The sequence below is a fragment of the Montipora capricornis genome, chromosome 4, assembly GCF_036669925.1.
Source record: "Montipora capricornis isolate CH-2021 chromosome 4, ASM3666992v2, whole genome shotgun sequence".
NCBI classification, from domain to species: domain Eukaryota; kingdom Metazoa; phylum Cnidaria; class Anthozoa; order Scleractinia; family Acroporidae; genus Montipora; species Montipora capricornis.
Window position 1 is genome coordinate 9,504,113 of NC_090886.1, and position 22,500 is coordinate 9,526,612.

Below are 22,500 nucleotides of genomic sequence, written 5' to 3' on the forward strand. Positions count from 1 at the left end.
GTTCGTGTGGGAAGAATAAAAGAAATATGTCTTTAAATCTTGTTCTGATTTCCATCACTGCATGATTATTTTTGTTTCCGGCCTAGAGATGTGACGGCTAAAAGTGGTTTCACAAAAAAGTCGTAATATTTAATGGTTGCTGGACGAGATTCTTGATTTAAGAGATTGTTGTAGCGGCATTACAGAGGTCATGGATTCGGATCCCATGAAAGGCACCTGAACATTTTCAGTTGTCTATAAGCGACAATTATTTAAGGACGGTGCCTACTAAATCAAAGGTATTTTTGCGCGGTTTACTGAATATGCGGGAAAAGCGGCAGAACTTAACAAGTGTTATTGAAATCCAAAAAGAAAATTGGGGGTAACGACGCATTTTTTGAAGATAATTAATCAAAAATATTTGTAAAAAGCTTTAAAATACGAAGCAATGTGTAGCGTTTTTTTCCAAATTGAAGCTTAAATACCTCAGTCTGAAAACATATGTTATTGCAGTACATATGCGCAATAACAGAAGGCACCGTCCTTAAGTTGTTCAGATGAGAGCATAGTAGTATAACTAGAGAGCATAGTAGTATAACCCGCACAACAGAAAATATTTATTTCATTCATTCTTGATTCACGTTATTCACCAGAAAATGTACCACCCTAAACAGAAGTTTTTTTTAATAGCCTGTTTGGGTACATCATTTCAGACGTGACTTCAAAGCTTGATTCCTGAGAGCTTCATTCCTATTGGTCTATTAAATTTCTGTCTTTTTGTGTATCATTTCTTTTGAAAACTAAAGCCTTTGTAGCTCTTGGCATTTGGAAATTGGACTCAATTTAGTTTGCAACTTGTTTCAAGCTTTGCGTGATTTTTTCTAATGTTGTACCTGTTTCTTTGGTTCAGCTGGAGTTTATTGAGGAGCGATATTCAATGTTGAAGACGAACTCGGAAGCCTTCAGGAAGGAGGCTTCTGCTGCCTCTGAAAAGTCCCGAAACTTGCAAGTGGCGAACAGCAAGATACAGGCAACTCTTGATAGCATATCGCAGGTGATTATTAGTGTTGCAAGTCATTTTGACAAAATCAGAAGTTTCCCAAATTTAACAGGCCATTTCCGAGTTCCACGTCTGCCTCCGCTTCAAAGCGAGTCGAATTGCGAAGGTTTTTGTGATGGTAATTAGTTCTACTTAACATGTATATAAAAACCAATTTTCATTTAGAAAACTTCGCACTTAGACTCGCTTTGAAGAGGAGGCAGACATGAACTCGGAAAAGGCCTATTGATTTCTTATAGGGACTTCAACTACTGAGGGGGAAAGGAAAACGTGGGACCCTGTGCTTCTCCGGTATATTGGAATTGCTGCGTGTATAGGAAATCGTGTGAACGCGATTGCATTTTGTGATTTATGAGCACGAGTGATGTTTTGAAAGCTCTCAAAATTGTACGAGCCATAGGCGAATGCGAGTGACCATAAATCACAAAATACACGAGGAAGTTTATGCGAGTTTTTCTGTATTATATAGAGTTTTTACGTGACGCCATGTTGGTGCCCCTGGACAATGGAACGGCGGCCATGTTGGTGAACCCAACCCATCCTCCGGGAATTGTGCTTTGTTATCGTGCAAACATTTTCTTTTGTTTCGGTGAAAAAACAAGGTTACTTACTGATCACGGGAGTGAAAACACTCTACTCAACAAACTCTGTCGCTGTTTCCACAACAACTTTCCGTATTGCACTCTATAACCTCTATTGTACTCTGCTACCTATTTATAAATTCGTCATATACCAATCAGAAATGCGATATTCTGTTTTTCTGTCGAGTATATAATAAATATATTAGCGGAGCACCATGGATAAAATTTTTTTGGTAAATCTATCCATGCGAAATATTTGGGTTATAACGTCACTTACGGCCACCCGTACAGACTGTCGGGGTGGAGGTGGGGAGGCAGGAGAGCCTCTGAGGACGGGAGTGTTCGGGCAATTTTCGTTGGCGGGAAATCGCGTGGCAACGTTGCATTTGGCAACCCGCGCTTCTCTGGCGGGAAATCATATTAGTGATGAGCAACGGGATAAAGAGCAGGAAAGAACACGAGAGAAGAGGCGACGAAATTTAAGAAATTTAAGCGAAGAAAGCTTCGAGAGAAGCCGAGGAAGGAGAAGAAGAGAAAATTTCAATGAAAATCAACGTAAAGCTGAGAGAAATACAGCGAGAAACAAAACACTTATTTACAACGGTTAGCTTTCAGGTAATGTTTTTCTTAATATATGTAAAACTCGCTAAAAAACGAAGAAGGCCTGAAAACGTTTGCAATTCCGTGTTGAGAGAGATTCTGACATATTTCAACAATCACATTTATAGGCTTTTTTGTGAAATGGATATGTAGTCTCGAGCTGCTTTGTTTGAATGTGAAATTGCAGTCGAGTAAGCGAATTTACTACGCTTTAGGTTGACTTTTTAATTAGTAAGATTTTTGCTGTTATAAACTGAAGAGGGAGGGAGTAAAGATTGTCTCTGAAACGGAAAATGGTTTGATGGAGATTACTGTGCATAATTTCAGTTTTAGTTGTTGACTTAAATGGTTGGTTATTGTTTGCAAGGCTTGTTTGTTTACTGCTGTCAGCTCAGAGGTGTTTGATCACTATAAACTGTATACAGTAATAACGATTAATTTTGTACTTTATGCAGAAGCATAATTATTTCCATGTACACTATATTGCTTTCTGGGGTTAGAAACAGGAGCTTTTAGGCTTGGCTAAATCTATATATTATACTCGAAAGAGCACAATTTTTTTGTTTATTTTGCCAGGAGCTCACGAGCATGAAAGAGAAATGCAACAAGCTTGAGGTAAGTAAATGATGTGAAGTGCTGTGTTTATGCTGTGTTCTGGTCGATAAAGGCCCAGTAATACGGGCAACATTTTTCGAGCAACTTGTTGCGCAACAATGTTGCGTTGCAAGTTGAGATGGTTGTTGTGCGTATTACCACCTACTTTTTGCAACATAAAAAATTGTTGCGCAAAAAGGTGGTAATACCGTGTTATGGTCATTGTAGTGGAAAATGATTGTCTGCTACCTGTAAAATGGGGAAGTCCGCACTGCGTTCTACATAATTATTGTATAATATTTTTTATTGACGTGCTCTGGTGAAGGAGTACAGTGTAGTTAATTTTACGTAAGCTCGGTTACGTTTTGGGTTCAATTGTATTTTGGGTGCTTGTCATTTGGTGATGTGGAAATCTTTTTTGGCTTCTAGAAAGATTGGAGAATTCTAGCCAAATCCGTTGCAATTTTATTTGTCCAATATGGTGCTGCAGTGCAATTACGTAGTCAATTGTTTATTGCTTCTTTGCCAATTATAGGTCGACTGTGACAACTTGAAAGCCGAGAAAGCTCTCATGAAGGAATCAGAGGTTCGCCTCATGCAGGAAAACAAGAGTTTGTTGGAACACCAAAAATCGCAAAATGCTTTGGTCACAAATCTTCAGACCCTACAAGTAAGCTTTGAACGCTCTTATTTTATAAAACAGCTCGGGTCTTAATTACTGTTATGAAACCACCTCAGTAGAGCCGCAAAAGTTCAAATGAAGGGAAGACAGGGGAGAGGGGAAGATTTGCTTACCATCTCTTGGCTTATGACACCATGCACGTACACTGTCCAAAACTCGACCTTCCATTGGTTAGCGTTTTCGAGGGTAACTACACGAGCTTTGAATCTATAGAGAAATTGTTATGTATTTACTTTAGCTGTTAGTCACTATACCATGACAAAAGATATCTTTGAAGAATTTTCTTCAGGCTAAATCAAAATCAAATTGTCGGGAAAAGAGCTGCTTTCCCAAAGAAAACCTTACATTACATGAAGGAAAAGGCAAAGTTGTAAAAACAATTAAAAACACGACTTTGCTCTTTCAGCGGACATTCCTGTGCATTCTTTTGTGGCCATCTTAAAAACAGGACCATTACTTGTTTACGTGTCACGGTATTTGCGCTCTTTCTTTGTGTAAATGTGGCTAAACTCAAATTAGGGGTTCAGCTTAGTGTCTAACAATCTCAACAAGCCATAGGTAGACAGCGAACATGCAGTCTCTCTTTTGCTCTAAATCGTTGAAACGAACGCATACGTTGAACTTTCGAAATGCCGAACATTAGCTGCTGAAGCTGCGGGTCGCAAATACCGCGTGGGTTGGTCTTAAGCGAAAAGAGAGAATTTTAGCCAATGGTAACACCAAATTCTAGATTAGTCAAAAACTTGAAAGGTTTTCTTCTTTTTTCCAAAATTGTATTAACTGTGTCATCTGTTTCGACCTATACAAGGCGTCTGTCAAATGGTGCTGCTACCCTCGGTGGTTTCTGCTTTGTCGACATTACTATAGGAACATTTGTTTTGAGGGAAAAGTTTGTTGGCATTTTTAATTGCAGCAAGCTTATTCTTCTTTTATGGATACTGCATTCAACCGATACCGTCTCATTCAAATGTAGTGTTGCTTTTATCTTTTCAGAACAATTTAGAAAGATCCGAGTTTGAGGCAAGGACAAGACTCGGTTCTCAAGTTGACACTTTACAACGAGAATTGAATCTGCTGAAAAAGAAACTAGAGTCTGAAGAGAAACACCACAAGGGTATCATCAGCACGTGGGAGGTGAGCCAAAAATAAAAGCTCTTTATTTTCCCGTTCAATCATCCTTATCGTTCCTACCATCATAGTTTGTCGTAGCGTGTGTGGTTTGGGGAAAGCGAGCGAGAGTCTATCGAATGGAGAGGGGGTGGAGCTTAGTTTGGGGATAGGTGGGGAGAAATCTGAAAATTATACACATACGCACTGTAAAGGTGCTTTAGAAACGCTAGTAGCACCATCAGCAAAAGCATTGGAGAGATGTAGCATCCTCGTTTTCGTGAAACGACAAACGAGTAACGGCAAGCTGCTGCTTGAGAATAAAAGCATAAAAATTCTCTTATTTTAACTATTCAATCGCTTTTGAGAAGTTACTGGATACCTGTAGTCAACAGGCAAGATATGAGCTGACATCAAACAGGTTTCTTTCATTTTTGGCAAAACGGGCGGGCTGCAGTGTGGTGGGAGCTGATAGGTAAATTAATAACGCTCCAATAAGGTGAAGTGTCTCCACTACTTTTGCAACTTAATTATTGTAGCTCGAGAACACTCAGCTTTCTCAGACCCACTAAGTTGTCAACGGGACCTTCTTGCGCGCTGACAAAAGGTATTCAGTTAATGATAAAGACGCTAGCTATTGGGTTTGCGTATGTCGTCTGTGCTTTTGCTTTTGTTACAAGGGAAAACCAAAAGTTGTTTGTCACAAGTTGTGTACTGCATTTATTTTTGTACTCTGTGACTATATTTTGTTGAGTTCTATGTTGCGTGACTGTTTTCGCTGCCGCATAGTCATTTTACTATGCCAGGCTCCCACAGGCCTTCTTAACTAAACACTTGCGTTTCTACACGTATATAGAACCGAGTTCAGGAATTACAGTCACAGCTCAACGTTGAAATCAAGACTCACCAACAAGCCAGGGATCAGCTATTGACATCAACCCGGGATATTGATTCCGTGCAACTTCGGGTAAGCAAATCTATAGGAGAGGAGAAGGGTGCCTTTACACCGGCAATTTTAGTCCCGCGACTACACAACAACGGTGCATGTTGGGTTTACATTGCAACTTTAAAAAAGGGCAGCTCTGATTTAAGCCCGATTTCTTTTTCGGTTCTTGGCGCAACACCAGAGATTTGAACTGATCGGAAGTTGATGGAATTTTGGTTCGAATTGCTTAGAGGACTGTTTGGTGAGTTGCAGCTCCAATTGCGGCCTATCGTGGGGACAAAATGAGTGAAAATCAAGCTGAATCTGAACCCGGTAAAAATTGTATCGACTTGCTCGAGCTGGTATTCCAACCATCGTAATGCCCTCTTGGCGAAATCACGCCAAAGATAAAGAAAAGAGGCTGTGATAAGAATGTATGTGGAAATAAAGGAAAAAAATGATTAAAAGAATTCTGCCCTTTTTTTCCGTTGCCTGCATTGCTGGACATATCTATTGTGAAAGGGAATAACTTAAAACGTGATTAAATAAAGGAGTGCATGCGTTTCAGGGGTATTTCATTTCCAACTGGTAGATTATGAATTTCCTTAAAATGCTGTTTTTCTTTCCTGTCTTTTGCAGTGAAATCTTTGTGCGTAAATATGTTATAGTGCAAACAATAAAATAATCTGAATTTGCTTATGAGAGCTAGTGTCGGTGTTTGTGGTCTTTGGCTTGACCCCATTAGAATTGAATTGACATCTGTTGTACCTAAGAGTGGAAAGAAGAATCTTTAGGGAAACATAAGTAATTTCAAATGAAGATCGTCTGGATTTCTATTTTTTTGCGTTAGTGTGAAAAATATGCGTTCTCTTCTCGCGTTTCACACTCTAACAAGGCCACCTCTTTTTGGGAAAGTAACATGGGTGTCCTGATATTCTGTGAAAATCGTGTATGTTTTGATTGCAGTGCACACAAGCTGAAGCCCAACTTCAAGCTGCTGAGAAGCGCATTGATGATATTCTGAACAGCGAGCCGGGCATCTTGAAAGAAGGTAGACATTAGGATAAATGCTAGTGCACAATGAGATTAATAACGCTTTGGAAGGGTTTCACAATTTGTTTCCTTAAGCCTGAGAACTCCATATATGTCACTTTGAGACGTCTACATGATATAGCCCAAATCGTATTTGGCTGTATTTTTTTTGACAATGTTCGGACGAATTATAGGTGTTTCGCCATCATCAAATTACGGAGACTAGAGATCTTCACTGCCGCTGTTATGCCACTTCTGTCAGATGACATCCAGGCCCCTTATTTTTGCTGTGACTGGAGGGAAGGGGACTTGATGTATTTTCTGGGGTGTCTAGTTCCTCCTTTTCCTTTTATGCTAATTTCTTGCTGAAGAGGAAAACCTCCTATTTTTTGCCTATTTTGTAGTAACAGTAGTGGTAGTGGTGCCACTAGTGTCCATGGTTCGTGCAAAATGCAATATTTATTAGTAGTAAAACAATTAAACTATTGCATTGCCTAATGGCGTGAAATAGTGTCAGTTTTTGTTCGGCTTGCTTCGCTTACCGACATTATTACCGAGAAAAAATTCGTTTTTAAACCATATTGACACAGTTCCCACCCATTTCTTGTGGGAAAAAATTATGCACCTTGGAACCTGTTTTTTTGGGGAGAAGTGTATTTCCCTATATATATTTCTCCCGTACTGTCTCCCTGTTCTTCTCGCCAACAAGAGGTCTTGCCAGTAAGATTTGTTGGTACCAATGGTTGTGTGTTTGAGGGAGCTGACGTTTCAGATGTTTCTGTGTCCCTTATCATTTATTCTTTCCACTCTGAGGTGATCAAGAGAGGATCAGGAAAGAGGTGACGGAACAATACACTGTCAAGATTGAAGAATTTGAATTAAAATTGAACGACGCTGAAGCAAAAATCAAAGGTGATAATATGTTAGGTTTGAGTTACATTCAGAGACGAAACTCGTATCAATTATCAAATTTTGATTTTGCTACTTTGCTGAATTGCCAGGAATGAGCTAACTATCAGCTATCAGTCTAATGAAGTCGCGTTAGAGCAGTTTTCAAATGACTGTCGAAAGTAATCTCGCGATTTCATTCAATTGCTACGCTTAGTGATTGGTTTAACAATCTCGCGCCAGTTTCTCAACCAATGAAAAGGAAAGTCAAAACCAGTGGCAACCTGCACGCGCGATTTTCCCCGCGTTTTGAGCAGGTTACATGGAATTTCTACGAATATGGATTGGTTCATTGCCCTGTTTGCACCTGCTGTGATTGGTAGAAGTAATAGCCCATTTCCGAGTTGCTACATGCCTCGGCTTCAAAGCGAGTCCTGGTCCGCAACCATTCAAATGGAAATGAGTTGCGTATTCTTATGCAAATAAAACTCATTTCCCTTACAGTAGTTGAGTACCAAGACTCATTTCGAAACCGAGACAAACAGCAACTCGGAAATGGCCCATTACTTTGGTATTTGTTTTGAGACACTCGATTGAAAACCGCTCTATCACAGGTGACCTTACAGTTTTTTTGTTTCGTATATTCAGGTCTTGAGGAACAGTTGCAACACGCTAAGAAGCATGCAGATCAGTTTAAATCGATGTCCGAAGCTAACGAAACGGCATTGAGTGATTTGAACAAGGTAAAGCGGCATAAATCGAAATCTCTCTCAAACTTGGGGAACGATTGTACCCTTGAACACATCTACCCAATCATGAACCATGTAACTAAGATCTTTTTTTTTTTGGGAATCAGTTCTCTTGTGTCCTTAATACAATGTCTTGGTGACTGTTTTAGCACTTTGCTATCTGAAGTGCCAATGTCAGTGAGGATGTCAGTAGACAATGGTATTTGCAGATAAGTAAAAGACCTTTTCTTTCCCGTTCTCTGCAAATCGGCGATGTGTAATAGGGCACCCGGGAGCGCACAAAGGCGACTTTTAGTGTTGCTGTGCTTTTTTTTTTTTGTTTTGATCACTTTCCCTCATAATTTAGTTTCTGGATACTTCCTTTGGTTTGTAGGAGCTTAGCGAAAAAAAAAAGGTCGAAAGTTTAGAGGGTTGAACAATATACAGCGGCAACATAAGTTCACGTAACGTGGTGTAGGCGTCACAAAGTGACCTTCTAACCATGTCCTCACCCAGCACCCTAACCAAAGAGCAATACATGATGTTTTTAGGTTAGCAAAGTACCATGAATCTCATTTTGTAGCTGTAAGTTTCAGTATTGGACATGTATGAAAGATTAAATGACGTTTTTATTAAAGCTTCCGTCAAACATCACAAGGCCGCCGTCTTTTTCTCTTCTGACTTGTCTTTGCTGTGTTGTTCCTTCGTTAGGACTCATCGTATGCCTCTCGTTTCCAGGTCTTTAACCTGTTCTTTGTCAGATCACTCACGGTTGTCCCTATTGCATGTCGGCCTTCAGTGCCGAGCTCTTAAGAACGGTGCCTACCAATTCAAAGGTACTTTTGCGGGAAAAGCAGGTCTTAGCAAGTGTTATTGAAATCCAAAAGGAAAATAGGGGGTAACCACGCATTTTTCAAAGGTAAAAGCCATGTATGGCATTATTTTCCAAGACGGAGCTTGGAAAAGAATGCCGTACATGGCTTTTACCTTTGAAAAATGCGTGTTATCCCCAATTGTCTTTTTGGATAGCAAGAGCACTTGCTAAGTTCCGCTTTCTCCGCATAGTTTTAATCCGCGCAAAAATATCCCTGTATTAGTAAGCACCAACCATAGGAAACCCGAATATCTCGAGATTGCGCAGAACGTATGCGCAATAACAATGGTAGGCACCGACATTAATGCCTTTCTAAGCTAATGAACTTTTAACTTGCAAATTATTTTTTGAAAAGAGCGCGCATTTGTGAACAATAGAGTAAAAGTCAAATGAGTTTGCTGGGGGAATATTAAATGCACAACTGACCCATGCGTTTTTTGGAGTTATGGAGTAAATAATCTTGAAAGAGTTGTTGTTGGAACGAAAACCACAAAAATTGCCAGTTGGTATGACTGGTAAAAAGGATCATTAGTGTGGCTTGTCTTAGTGCAGAGTTAACTAGCGTGGCTCTTTTGCTACTTAGACAAGCGAGGAATTCAGGAGGTCTACAGAAACAAAACTAAACGAAGCAGAGCAAGAAATATCACAGTACAAGACAAAGGTGTCCACTCTTCAAGCTCTCAACCAGGATTTGAATGCCACACGAGCCAAGTTAACGAGAGAAACCGAATCACAGACCAGGAGTTTGCGTGACATGCTAAGCAAAGTCAGGGCTGAATTGGACGAGGCACTCAAGAAAGCTCAGACATCGACCGCGGCAGAAGTGACTGCCAAGGAAGAACTAAAAGAACAAGCTGTTCTGGCTAAAGAGGTGGGCAACGATAGGTTTTTGGGGTGTCACGGAAGTTGACACCTGACGGTGAAAAGTCAAAGCGTGAATAACACAAAGAGCTTCTACTGTGGTCGGGGAACATTGTCATTAGGGTAGAGGAAGGACAAAGGTCTCGCTGTGAGAAAAATAAAGAGGCATTGAAAAATATCAAGGGTAGAAACAACTTTGTCATCTCCTTCTTACCAAGTTTAGAGTTTTTTTTTTCTGTAAGTCAACGTGGAAGTATCAGAATACTGGGCAAAGAGTTGCATAATTTGTTTAGAATTAAACGAGAGCTTCAAATTTCTACAGTCTTACGATAAACAAATCTACTTTTAAAATTTGACGAAGAAAGTAGTAGCAATTTAAAAAGGCCTACATAATCCGCCAAAAACTGTTAAGTTCAAAGAACATTTGTGATTTTCATTTAAAATGATGACTTAAAAAATGATTGTATCGTACAGTAATATGCCAAACTCGTTAACCTAAGATAACCACGTAGACTCCTATTACATAGTCATCTATGTTAGACTAAAATTTAAAAGCAGGTTCTGTTTTTGTCTTAAATGTAGCAATTGAGTGTAAATATTCATAAATTGAAGAACATAGTTTAGTTGCAAAACGAAATAGTGGTTTGTCTGGCCCGAAATCGCAGACATTTTGAGAAAATGTTTGTGCAATTTGTGTGGAGAAACTGCTATTAAACCTAACAGCAAACTGTATTAATTTTTTTCGGTAGGACATTAGCACCCGTTTAAGAACATTAGCTTAATTTCAATGCAAACACCATTCATAGAAGCAACTTTCTGAAGGTGACTTTAAAAAATCTAGGTTCCTATACGAACGGGTTTTCCTTTTAAGATGTGGAAAAGGCGTCAATGAATGTTGTTTTTCCTTAGGCCCAAGACAAGTATGAGAGGGAATTACTTCTTCATGCCAATGACGTGCAAGCATTGACCACCATCAAGGCTGAGGTAATGTGAAATATTTGTAGGGGACTGGAGACTGGAGTGGCTTCTGCCTTTCTGTTGGAGGAACAGAGGGCATTGGTGACCACTTTGACGGCATAACGTAACAAAACCGCGCCGACCCCATGCAACAAAAGAAAGGCAGCTTCTGCCAGTACCGGAGAAGAAATTGCGTAAAACAAAAGGAACAAAAGACAGAAAACAAAACAACTCCAACGAAAGACTAATCCCAAGTGACCAAAAACACAAAGCTTTCCGGTACCTGCAGAAAGACTCAAAAGAAAGCCAAGGGCTATTTTAATGTTTAGAAATAACAACCATCTTTGATGTCTATACCAACGCTAGTAAGGGAAGACGTGGGCCATTGTAATGAACCAATTACTGTGGAACTCGAAACAAAGGTGAGCGTTATTTGGGATAGACGAGAAGGACATTTCCCCTTTAACTTCAGTTACATGAATTCAAGTCTATACATAAAAAAATTCCGCTTCAATTTAATTGAAAAAGCACGCCATTAAGTTGCAAGATTTTTAAAGAACATGAAGGTCGAGAAAGTTCAACCCGGACCATAAGCGATATTTGCATTATTGATGACCACTAGACCATCGAAGCAAGCCGATGAGAAAGTGCGAGTTTTCATAATATTTAAATCGTTGTCCATCACCAAAATTGAAAGATACCCGGGTTAAAATGTTTGTTAGACTTAAATACTTATTGATCAGCGCTATTCGGGATGGATGCTTTGAATGAAACAATGTTGATCAGCGCTTTACGAAATGAATACGCTGCATGGGAATATTACGTTAGTGACCTTCTAATCTATGTACAACGTGTAATTGTCTCGTGATGTCCAATGTCCAAAATAGGAAAACAAAAGAAGGAAATTTGGGTTAAAATAATATTGTAGTAGCAAAGTGTATGCTATAACGAATACGATGGAGAAAAATGTAGATCTTGAAAAACAGAAACAAAAAGCAGTATTTGGCCAAATTTATTTACCTAATAATGAGTTGCGGTATAGAAACTTACTCGGTTGACTAATGTTTCCGGCATTATTATTAGTTTTCATGAAATAAAGAAAAAAAGCAATAAAAAGAAAACGAAAGCTCAAAAGGACACGTCTATCTTGGTCAACTCACCGCTGAGTGCATTGCAGCCTCTTTCTCAAAGCGAATTCGAAGTTGCATTCATTTGCGAAATCAATAATGAGTCCCATTACTGGGAACGTGAAGTGAAGTGAAATCTTTGTTTTTCGAGGGTAGCCAAAGGCTAATAAACTTGTAGCGCTACAACAACAACAACAAAAATATTTATTGTACCCCGGAGATTTAAATAAGCTAAATTGCAAAAACAATTAATTATCAATTTATCTCTACAAAAACAATTAGTTCTCAATCGGAGCAGACCACAACTCTGGGAATTCCGTACCCAACCCTTATAAAATAGTGTGTGGGAAAGTCTAACCATTTACGACTGTAATAACAAAGGCAGCACTTTCTTCCCGGCTATTTATAGACCCTGAATGTTGGTCCGGCCGGAGTTTCAAGAACGGACGATCTCGCGCATGCGCGGTATTCCTATGCGTAACCAAATGAGCCAATCGGTCGGTCGCCCCACTTTGAATCGCCTGAAGGCGCAGTTGACGGGAAATCGTAATTCGCGGATTGTCAAGTTGATGACGTCCGTCTAATGAAAACCTCTGAGCTGTAAACTGATGCTGTATTTTCTTTTCAGTTTCAAGAACAGAGCAGTAAATTCCAAGAGATAGAGGACCGTGCAGTTGCAGCTGAGCAAAAATTACAACAACATTTGAGCTCCTGGGATGAACAGAAAAAGGCAAAAGCTTCAGAGACCAAGAAATTAGAGGCACGCTGCGCAGATCTTGTCAATCAGAATTCGACGCTTCATAGCCAACTAGAAAAGGTTTGTAATTAGCAGAAAAAGTGAAAAAAACAATTTGCTTTTAATAAATGTTATTATTCTGCTCTAGTAGACTGTTTCGCCGTTAGTAAGTTCAAAGGAGTCGGGTCTTTTGCGGCGACTGATGGCCAATAGCGTGGTTTATATCAAATAACAATTTTGTCTGTTTGGTCCCACAAAGGACTGGAACGACCCATGATTCACTAGGAGCTTAGTTTTAGCGAATTACTTTGAATCTTGCAATTATATCTTTATCCTATAGCCCACTTCGATAAATACCATAATACTCTTTATTTGTCCCCCCAAATTTTGCATAAGCATTGTTTCCAGTTTCTCTCGGGACTTATAATGGTCCCAAGAGAAAACAAAAACAATGCTTATTCAAAATTTTTGGCGACAAAAAAAAGAGTATTATGGTATTTTCCGAAGTGGCCTATAGACCCCCATCAGTTATTTCCCAATCCGGAGCACAAAACAATAAGATTGTTTTGCATTTGAAACGTTTGTTTCTCTCAGGGGACAGAACAACCATTGTTTTGTCCGCCAGAATTGGAATTACTGAAATGGGTCAATGCTCAACAAATCTTACATCATACAACAAACTTACATTGAATGAGAACTGAACATCATATTACCGAGCTTGCAAGGAATAACTACTAAAATGTGGAGCAATGTACTACCAGATCGTTTAACAATGATTAAATTAAATTGATTATGGAGCGGGGTGGGTGGATGATTTATCAGAAAGAGGAAACATTTGTGGAAGAAGAGAACTTAGCAGTTATCAAGACGTTTAGCAGGTATAAGCACACAGCTCTAGCGCAGAAAGAGTTTCCATTCTTGAGAAGATGGACTAACTATGGACTAACTATCACTACGAAGAAAAACTTGTTTCTCAATTTGGATAACGGAATTCAGCTTACTCTTAAAGACAGAAATGCAAGGAGATGCTCCAGCCAATTTACAAGAATAAATACAATTTTGTTGGTGTCATCAAATACAAAGTCAAAAATATATAAGCTGAATCTAGAAAGTATTTTGAAAAGTACGGGTGCTTTTGAATGGCTGTAAATAAAGCTAATTTAGCAAGGGATCTGGACAGTTAATTTTGAGAAACAGGCCACAACGGGAAAGGATGCGTGTTCGTTTTTACTTGTCGCTGCAACATTTGTATTGTCAAGTGTCTTTATTCTTATATAGAGCTGATTTTACTTAAACGAAATATCGGCGAAAAACTGCATTGGGATGCTTAAAGTCCATCATTCAAAAGTTCCCAACTCGGCCGTAGTTCTTTGGCGATGCGTAGGCCTTTAACTCAAGCAAACGTTTTCAAAAAGCACTTAGTAATCTTTGAAGCCCCATATACTTCGTTGAAAATCAACCGATATCATTGCCCGATATCTGCATTGCTTCGTAAACTTTTTCGAACCCTTAGTTGCTTACTTTTTAGAATACGATGGGTTAAAAAATAAAGGAAGCTGATTTTTTTTTCCAGATGAGTGCCCAGCTGGCAGCCAGCAAAGAGTCCACAGTGAACCTCGCTCAACCCCCCAAAGAGGTCATGACAACTGACGGAGCGTCTGAGGGTAACAAAACTGTTGACGAATTGTGGGAAATTATAAGGTACATTGAAATTGAAATGCATTGCGTTTGTTTCCTCTTTCTCGATGCGTTGTGTAAGAAGGACTTGACGAGAAGTTCTCAACTTTGTTTAAATATGAGTAATTTAAGCAATATGAAAACGTTGCCAACGGGAATGAAATTGTCAACAATCAAAACATTATGCATCTTAAAGGACACATGAACCCTCTGGTGACCAGCAACCAGTTATGAAAGTATTAAACGAACTTAAAAACGATTATGTTTAAAGCATGAAGCTTTAGGTGACTTCATGGAATATAACAATTGCAACAAATGGATATCAACAACTAGTAAGACTAGAAGAAGGCAATCACTTGTCTGTTCTCCAGGTATGGCGCGATATCCATTTTGAACATAGGCCTGTGAATCGAACGGCCTAATTAGAGCGGAGTACTCCGGTCACCCAAGCTCAGTTGGTGGAATTGAATTAAAACAAACGAAAAAAAACATCGAATTGGTGAAGCAATAGTTGTGTAGTGTCCACGACTTCTACCTCGAGGGCGGTGCAAGACTCCTAATTGAGCTAACAGGCAAGCTCTCTTCATAATTTAGAAGACCGTCCACTTTTTATGCCCAGTCCTTTATTTTCTTATTAAAGTTTGTTTGCTTGTAATTGTTGGCTTCTCGTCGCAATGTGAAGTGGTTTTCACCAAAATTGGCCAATCGTGGCATATGTAGACACTCAAATGGGCCAATCATATCACACACACACACACACAAAAAACGTGCAGCTGGCGCTAAGTGCGGGAAAAGTGGTAGTTGGCTTGTTCGTGCCTGTGATTGGCTGGGAAAAAAATGGCGCGAGTATTTTTGAGCCAGTTGTCAAGGTTCGGTTTATTGTAGCATAAACTGATGTTGATAAACCTGAAAACTACATATATGCCCTATGAAAGCACACGTATTGACGCATTAGCAATAATCGTATCTCTCTTTCTTTGTCACACAACGTCCAACATTTGAATAAGCTTTTGTACTAAGTAACGGTACAGACTAGCTCAAAGTACAAGAAAGAACAATGATCAGTAACTAGTTGTTACAATGTATCCTTCTCCTCTGGCAAATTCCACTGTAACTTAGCGCGCACCGGTGGCTCAGTTGGTTGAGCATCGGGCTGTCATGCGGGAGGTCGTGAGTTCGACTCCGTCCGGACCAACACTCAGGGTCTTAAAATAACTGAGGAGAATGTGCTACCTTTGTAATTACATCTGCAAATGGTTAGACTTTCAAGTCTTCTCGGATAAGGACTGTAAACTGACGGTCCCGTCTCATAACCCTTGTTGGAAATTAAATAGTATGGGACGTTAAAGAACCCACTCACTATTCGATAAGAGCAAGGGACGTAGTCCCCGGTGTTGTGGTCTGACCTTGTATTACAGAGGGCCATGTGTTAGAAAACTCTTTACTGGGTTAATCATGTATTACCCTCTCAAAATAAAGAACATTGTATTGTATTGTATTCTATTAGCAGGATATATTTTCTTGTCTCCACGAAGGTTCCATTTTTAATAGCACGTGCGCATCATGCACATGTGCTCCTCTTTATGCTGTACACTTCCTTTCCCTCTTAGTTCTCTTAGGGCTTCGGTTCATTCACAACAGCGTTTTGTCTTTTTTGTTCTGACCAGAACCTTTGTGTAGCTCGTTCAACTATTCCTAATGCTCACTGTATATTTAGCACGACCAGGTAGTATATCAAGCAGATCATTACTTTATTTCTCTACATCGATATGTTTCTGTAAGATTAATCATTTATCTTATGGTATTATACGGGACGACATCCCATTCCTTCGTTAGGTTCCGGGGATGTGGCACTACTGTCTTGGTTTCCAATAAAAGAAGTGGCAGGGAAGTGCAACCACTGGCTGCACTTTACCCCACAGTAACGCTTAGCACTTGGAGACAGTTCCGGAAAAATATCCACTCCAGGGTGTAGACTCCCGGTCCCACCTGATCTGTACTCCACCCAGGAGGGCCACCCCTCCTGGTTCCCCTTAGGTCCTAGTGACTTGGGGATATGGGCCTCACCCCCGGAGACTGATCAGGACTCTGTCCAGGGTGGCTACCCCCGGTACCACCTATTTTGTCTCTCCTGGTCCCCCTTACCCCTAGATTGTGCGCTTCCCTGCCACCAGAATTTTGCCATGACTTTTCGTGTGTTTTCTGTGTGGTACCTGGCATCAAACCTGTATGCGAAACCACTACCGATTGGAAGAGTTTATTAACTAGCACAATAATGCTGACAAAATTGGAGGAAAAAAGTTTTCTTTGATTTTTTTTTTAATGAAAAAGTGGCAGAATTGTGGAGAACGTTTAAAAATGAAACGCAATACAGCTTGCGTTTTTATTCATTGATAGAGTGAAACGCAAGGCTATTTCCAGTTATGCTTCTAATTTTACGCACAACCACGCATTTTGTACCTCAAAGGTTTGTTCGCCGTGAAAAGGAGATTTCCGAGACAAAATGCGAGCTGTCACAATCAGAGAGCATCCGCTACCAGCAACGATGCGAATACCTTGAAGGACAGCTACAGGAGCTGCAAAAGAACGTAACTGATCAAAGAACGCAGTCAGAAGTAGACTCCCAAACCGCAGCACAGCATGCTGAGATTATGGAAAAAGTTCAGAAACTAAATGAACTGACAGAGGCCAATAAACTACTGACGAGTGAAAAAGAGAGCGCAGATGACACTGTAAGAGAACTGGTGACAAAGGTATGCTGCTCAAAACGAACCCGCATTCAGTGATAGTTTTATTTTCTGTCTATTTTATTTTTCACACACGTAAGCTTGGATTTTGCGGAGTTGAAGTGTGCGCGAAACGGAAAAAAAATACCTCTCTAAAGTGAGTCTTGATAAGCCAACTTGCGCGTTGGCCATGAAAATTGATAAGAGTAATGAAACGGTCCTTGATTTGCAATCGCTTGCTGACAGGAGAACCGAAGTTTGTCACAAAATTGTACTTAATTTATCGCCCGAAAACCCTGTCTACAACGTAGTCAAAACTGAGCCAAGTCACCTCGAGGCTTGTAGTCATTGGCAGTGGAGTTCTAGGAAAGCGTACAATATATTTTACTCTTTCTAACGCGAGACGATTTTACTCGTCACTGGGGGCCGGTATGAGGTGAGAGTTAATTACATCTACGTACACTGAGGACAAGGTGTTGAATCAAGTCAAAGTAATTGCACCAATAAATGTCGGCATCAAGTTTACGGAACACGTGAGTACTTTTCATTCCAATAGGCCACGTTCGATATATCAATATTCAGGCATGGCTACGAGGCTTCATGGTCAATATTCACAGCTCAGTTCTGTTTTCTTTATCTCACAATTCTCAAGGGAGATTTGTAAACAAAACAATATTTGAATTTAACCATAAAGCCTCGTAGCCATGTGTGAATATTGATATATCGAACGTGGCGTATTTAAACGTTAAAGCAAAGTAAAGCAACCACACTTAACGTCGATAACTCGTAACAGTAATTCAACTGACAAACCTGAGGTTGACGGTGCTCTCGTTTTACTCTCCACTCTCCATCAGTGCTCCGTTTTGCGGGTATTTAAAGCTAATTGATCTACACTGAAAGGAACGAAGTCGAAACAAGGATTTGAGATCCGGGGATCGAACTCAGGACCTCTTGTACCAATGCCGCGCACTAACCGACTTTTTGTGCCATCCTTCCTTAGCGACTGTTGAGGTCGTTGGGAGTGGTTACAAAATCTTAAAGGAGAATTCCTCTTTTTTGTTTTTTGCTTATCAGATTCAGGTTCTAGAAGCAGATGTGCGGCCACTCAAGGACAACATTCAGTCACTGACGACGCAAAAAGATGCACTATTGGCCGAGAAGACTGCGCTAAAAAACGAGGTACCATGCGGATCTTTCAGCTTTTAAACCGTTGTATGGAACATTTCCTTAATTGATGCATTTCCGAGTTTCTACTCGAATGCCCTTTTAAGGCGTTTCTGATGGCGGTGGTGATTATGACGATGACGTCGACGATGACGTCAACGATGACGATAAAGATGATAAAACGAATTAATATTGTTTTGGAGGCGGCTGGTCTTGTGTCCTCCAGTTGTCATACGGTATTTTCTGCGCTTCCCACAGAAAACCCAGAATTGGCTCCCATTCTCACGTTTGCGTCTCCTTGGTTTACGAAGACATGCCTGTTACACGCACGCCCAAATATCAGATTTCTCGTAGTTTTGAAGTCCCTAGACAAAATCCTTGCAGGTTTCCTTTTTTTTTTCTTGTCAAGCAGTTGAATAGCGTGCTCGCGTGAACCTGTTTGTATAATAGTAAGTAATTAAGTAATTAAAGCAATTATTTATACACGATAAATAAATTTGCTGATGTGGTCGTGTGTAAAATTAAGAATTAAGAACTAAGAAATAAAAACCTAGGATTTACATAAGAAAGAAACCATAATATCACAAAAGGAAACAAAGAACAATACAAATGAATTAAAAATTGAAAAAACATGTGACTCAATTTCCTTATTATTTTTTAAATCTCCAAAGATGCACTTCATCTCATTTGGCTGTCAAGTCGGTTCCCTAGTGTAGCACCGAAATACTGAATATACTTTTTAGCCAAATCAGTTCTTGGTCTCGGTGTATTGAAACACAGTTTCTGCCTCAAGTTGTAATTCGACTCACGTCTGAGGAACAAGTCTTGAAGCCGTTGATAATAAATTCGTCGTAAAGGAATCCACTTTACAGTACTTAAAACTGGTTCGATTGGCGGACTCCAGTTAAGCCTGGAAAATTATCCTAGCAGCTCTGACATGAATGCGTTCGAATTCATCAAACAACGATTTGTTGCGCGAGCAACACACAGTAAGACCATAAGTTATTGAAGATTATATTACTTTGAAGTAAAAGTGTAACCGAGCATTGACTGATAAAAAATAGAATGACTTTAATCATTAGTTACCTTTGTTTGAGTGAATTACGTATGGGTACTATCACTTCTCCAGATTGTTCGATGGACTGCTAAAACCAATCAGCTGTCGGAACAGTTCAGGAACGTGGATGTTGACGAGTACAAGAGGATGAAAGAAGAGAAGAAACAGTTTCAACAACAGGTATCCAGTTTGAAGACTGACAACCAGCGAATGAGAACACAGACGGACTCACTCAAGTCTGAGTTATCCAAAACACAAGGAGAATTAGTGGGACTTAAGGTAATGTTCTAATTTTGAGATAACAAGAAAAATTAAGTTAAAAAAAAAAAATTAATTGAGTAGTGAATTGAGTAAAATTCAGACGATTGCATGTTTGAGCGTTGGTTTCTATTTGGCAATAAGGTGTTGTGGAATTTAACAAATAGGTTCCATGTTGCCGTGCGTCTGTTGAGTAATCACAGATGACGTCAAAATGTTGTAAGAACAAAAAAGTGATACACGAGGCGATAGCTGGTTGTGTTACTAATGTTTTTACCACATTTTGACGTCTTCTGTGATCTACTAGTGAGTAGACGCACGGCAACATGGAATCTATTTGTCTTGTATGATAAGGAGATTTTGAAGTAATCTTCGCACTTATCTGGACAATTCATGCATTGTTTCTTTTAGAGAATCACTCCTCTCTTTCTTCTATAACCATCTCTTCAAATATATACATTCATTTCATCGCGTCCTTTCACGGGAACATATGCATGAATCCGACAAACTGATCTGCTTCCAACTGAGTGGCTTCATAGCTCAGTTGGTAGAGCATTGCAATGGCATTGCAGAGGGTCATGGGTTCGAATCCCGTTGGACCCACTTGAATTTTTCAAGTGTCCAGAAGAGACAATAGCTTATCCATCCAGATAAGAGCAAGGATGACGTCTTGCAGTCGTTTAAGGTGTTGCGAATACGACTGCCATGACCTGTTCTGCCACAGAGCTTGAAATGGCGCATGAACTGCATTTCCGGCTGTGATAAGCTCGACGTATTGCGAGCAAAAACCGTCGTTGTGCGTTCTCTCTGCAAAAGTCAACTATTTCTGCCAGCGTTGTTTAGATTTGTACGCATTTATATTCTCCGGAAAGCTCATATTTAGTATTTTTCAACATCATTCCGATCCCGTTTTCATCTGTTTTTTTCTTTCATTTTCAGGCAGTGTCACAAAAATCGGCTGATCAAGTTAGCAGTTTGAAAGAAGAGCATCAAAAGGCAATAAGTAAACTCCAGGAAGAGGTGGAAACGCTCAAGAGTTCAGTTACCGCCAAGACCGAGGAAGTTAACGAAAAAAATAAGACTCTACTCCAGGTTAGCACTATTTCATTGTCCATTGCTTCGCAGAGGAACCATTATATGCAAAGTTGGACTAAAAAAGCCATGAAGGTCCGCTGGAGGTAGTGCGACTCAGTGGTTAGGGTACTTGCCTTTATATCCGGAGATCCTGGGTTCAAGATCAATTCTGACCACTCGTTGAATCTTATCCAGGTATTCAGTGGTTCAACTTCTTCTGCACGTGTAAATAATGAACTGGTTTGCCTCCGGCCTGTCTGAATTCTTAACACTTGTTGTTTTTCTTGTTCTTGTTCTGGTCATTTCGTTGATTGTTTCAGTTCCTCTGAAAAGCCCCTATGGGGAGTGGTCAATTAAGTTTGTATTGTGTCTGTACATTGTAACAGCGGTTCTTCGTTGGATTCAACTCCCTGGTCTTCCGACCATGTTGAGTATTCGGTGATCCATGATTCATTTCGGCCCCGCTATGTAAATCCAAGGCCAAAACGTTTTGTTTGATTTTGCAAGCTGAAGCCATTTTTCAATTTGAGAACGTTGTCATAGGGTGGTTATGAACTAAGCAGTTATATTTTACAGTTAACATTCGATTTAGCGTTAAAACGTGTGTCCTTAGGCCCAAGTAAAACGTCCACCTCTTGCCGCGTCACTCCAGCACCACAGCAGATGGCAGCGCTTGTTGTTATATGGGTTTCTGCTGTCCTAAGTCAAGGAGTTTTGGGGACAACGTTAATTATTGCTCATTTAACGAACGAAAAAAAATACCTTTTCATGGTAATCTTGCGCCAAAAAAGTGCTCTTGCAATTGTTTTCTAGGCATATTCGGTGTGAGCTGATTAACACTTTGTTCATTCTTCTTCCGATTGAAGGATTGAAGGACATACGATTTAACGATCGTTTAGGAAGATCGCCCAAGCCATGAAAAGTTGCAGTGGCTGTCAGGCCAACTGTGCGAAGATCATTTGTTCGTTAACCCTGCTCAAATTATGTACAAATTTTGAATCTCGATTACGACTAAATGAAACAGATTTCTTCTAAAGGTTTTAACAAATTTATGTTTGGTTCAAGGTTAAGAGAATAGCTCGCCGATACAAGACTCAAGTTGATGAGCAAACCAAGGAAATGGAAGACCTGAAGAAGAAAGTGAACGATTCAGAGCAACAAGAGGGAGTAGGAAAGGCTGTAGGAACAGCAGCGTCATCTGCGGGAAATGTTGATGTCGCAGAATACGAAAATAAGATCAAAGAACTAACCGAACAAGTTAATAACTCGGAGGAAGAAGTGAAGAGATTGAAAGAGTTGGATGAACAGAACAAGGTAGGACAATTTTCAAGATTGTGCAAATGGGCGGTTGGGTTGGTGATGTTATGGCGCAAGTCTGAACCAGTGGCCGTCGAAGCTGACACTGGAGCTTTAGGGCGTTTATGCAAAGACTACGTCTACGGCATCGAAAACGTCAAAGTATAGCTTAGGGCTATCGCAAATATTTCTTGTTGACTTTGTACATTACAGGCGAACTATCGGTTCCTTTTGTATGTACCAGAGCAGAGATTACGCAAAACAAAAGACAGAAAACAAGACAACTCCAAATAAAGACTAATCCCAATTGACCTAAAATACAATGCTTTGGGGTACCTGCAGAAAGACCCTAATAGGCCATTTCCGAGTTCATGTCTGCCTCCTCCTCAAAGCGAGTCTAAGGGCAAAGTTTTTGTGATGGTAATTAGTTCTACTTTACATATGAGTGAAAACTAATTCTCATAAGAAAAACCTCGCACTTAGACTCGCTTTGAAGAGGAGGTAGACATGAACTCGG

General features: G+C 39.9%; 1 protein-coding gene and 1 non-coding gene across 3 annotated transcripts in view; both read left to right on the forward strand.

The window, feature by feature from the left end:
- The window catches only part of LOC138045498 (nucleoprotein TPR-like), a 66,678-nt gene that overhangs the window by 16,367 nt on the left and 27,811 nt on the right, over window positions 1-22,500 (forward strand). For both annotated transcript variants that reach the window (XM_068892029.1, XM_068892028.1), the window contains exons 19-35: window positions 890-1,033; window positions 2,797-2,835; window positions 3,350-3,484; window positions 4,490-4,630; window positions 5,460-5,570; window positions 6,495-6,579; window positions 7,374-7,472; window positions 8,097-8,191; window positions 9,634-9,921; window positions 10,821-10,895; window positions 12,624-12,812; window positions 14,305-14,432; window positions 16,876-17,161; window positions 18,209-18,313; window positions 19,428-19,634; window positions 20,553-20,705; window positions 21,753-22,001. In XM_068892029.1, coding sequence (XP_068748130.1) covers window positions 890-1,033; window positions 2,797-2,835; window positions 3,350-3,484; window positions 4,490-4,630; window positions 5,460-5,570; window positions 6,495-6,579; window positions 7,374-7,472; window positions 8,097-8,191; window positions 9,634-9,921; window positions 10,821-10,895; window positions 12,624-12,812; window positions 14,305-14,432; window positions 16,876-17,161; window positions 18,209-18,313; window positions 19,428-19,634; window positions 20,553-20,705; window positions 21,753-22,001 — 2,529 coding nt within the window. The remainder of the gene's footprint in view (window positions 1-889; window positions 1,034-2,796; window positions 2,836-3,349; window positions 3,485-4,489; window positions 4,631-5,459; window positions 5,571-6,494; window positions 6,580-7,373; window positions 7,473-8,096; window positions 8,192-9,633; window positions 9,922-10,820; window positions 10,896-12,623; window positions 12,813-14,304; window positions 14,433-16,875; window positions 17,162-18,208; window positions 18,314-19,427; window positions 19,635-20,552; window positions 20,706-21,752; window positions 22,002-22,500) is intronic.
- Trnaa-ggc (transfer RNA alanine (anticodon GGC)) lies at window positions 20,143-20,216 on the forward strand. Its single transcript has one exon. It is a non-coding gene; the product is annotated as a tRNA-Ala (tRNA).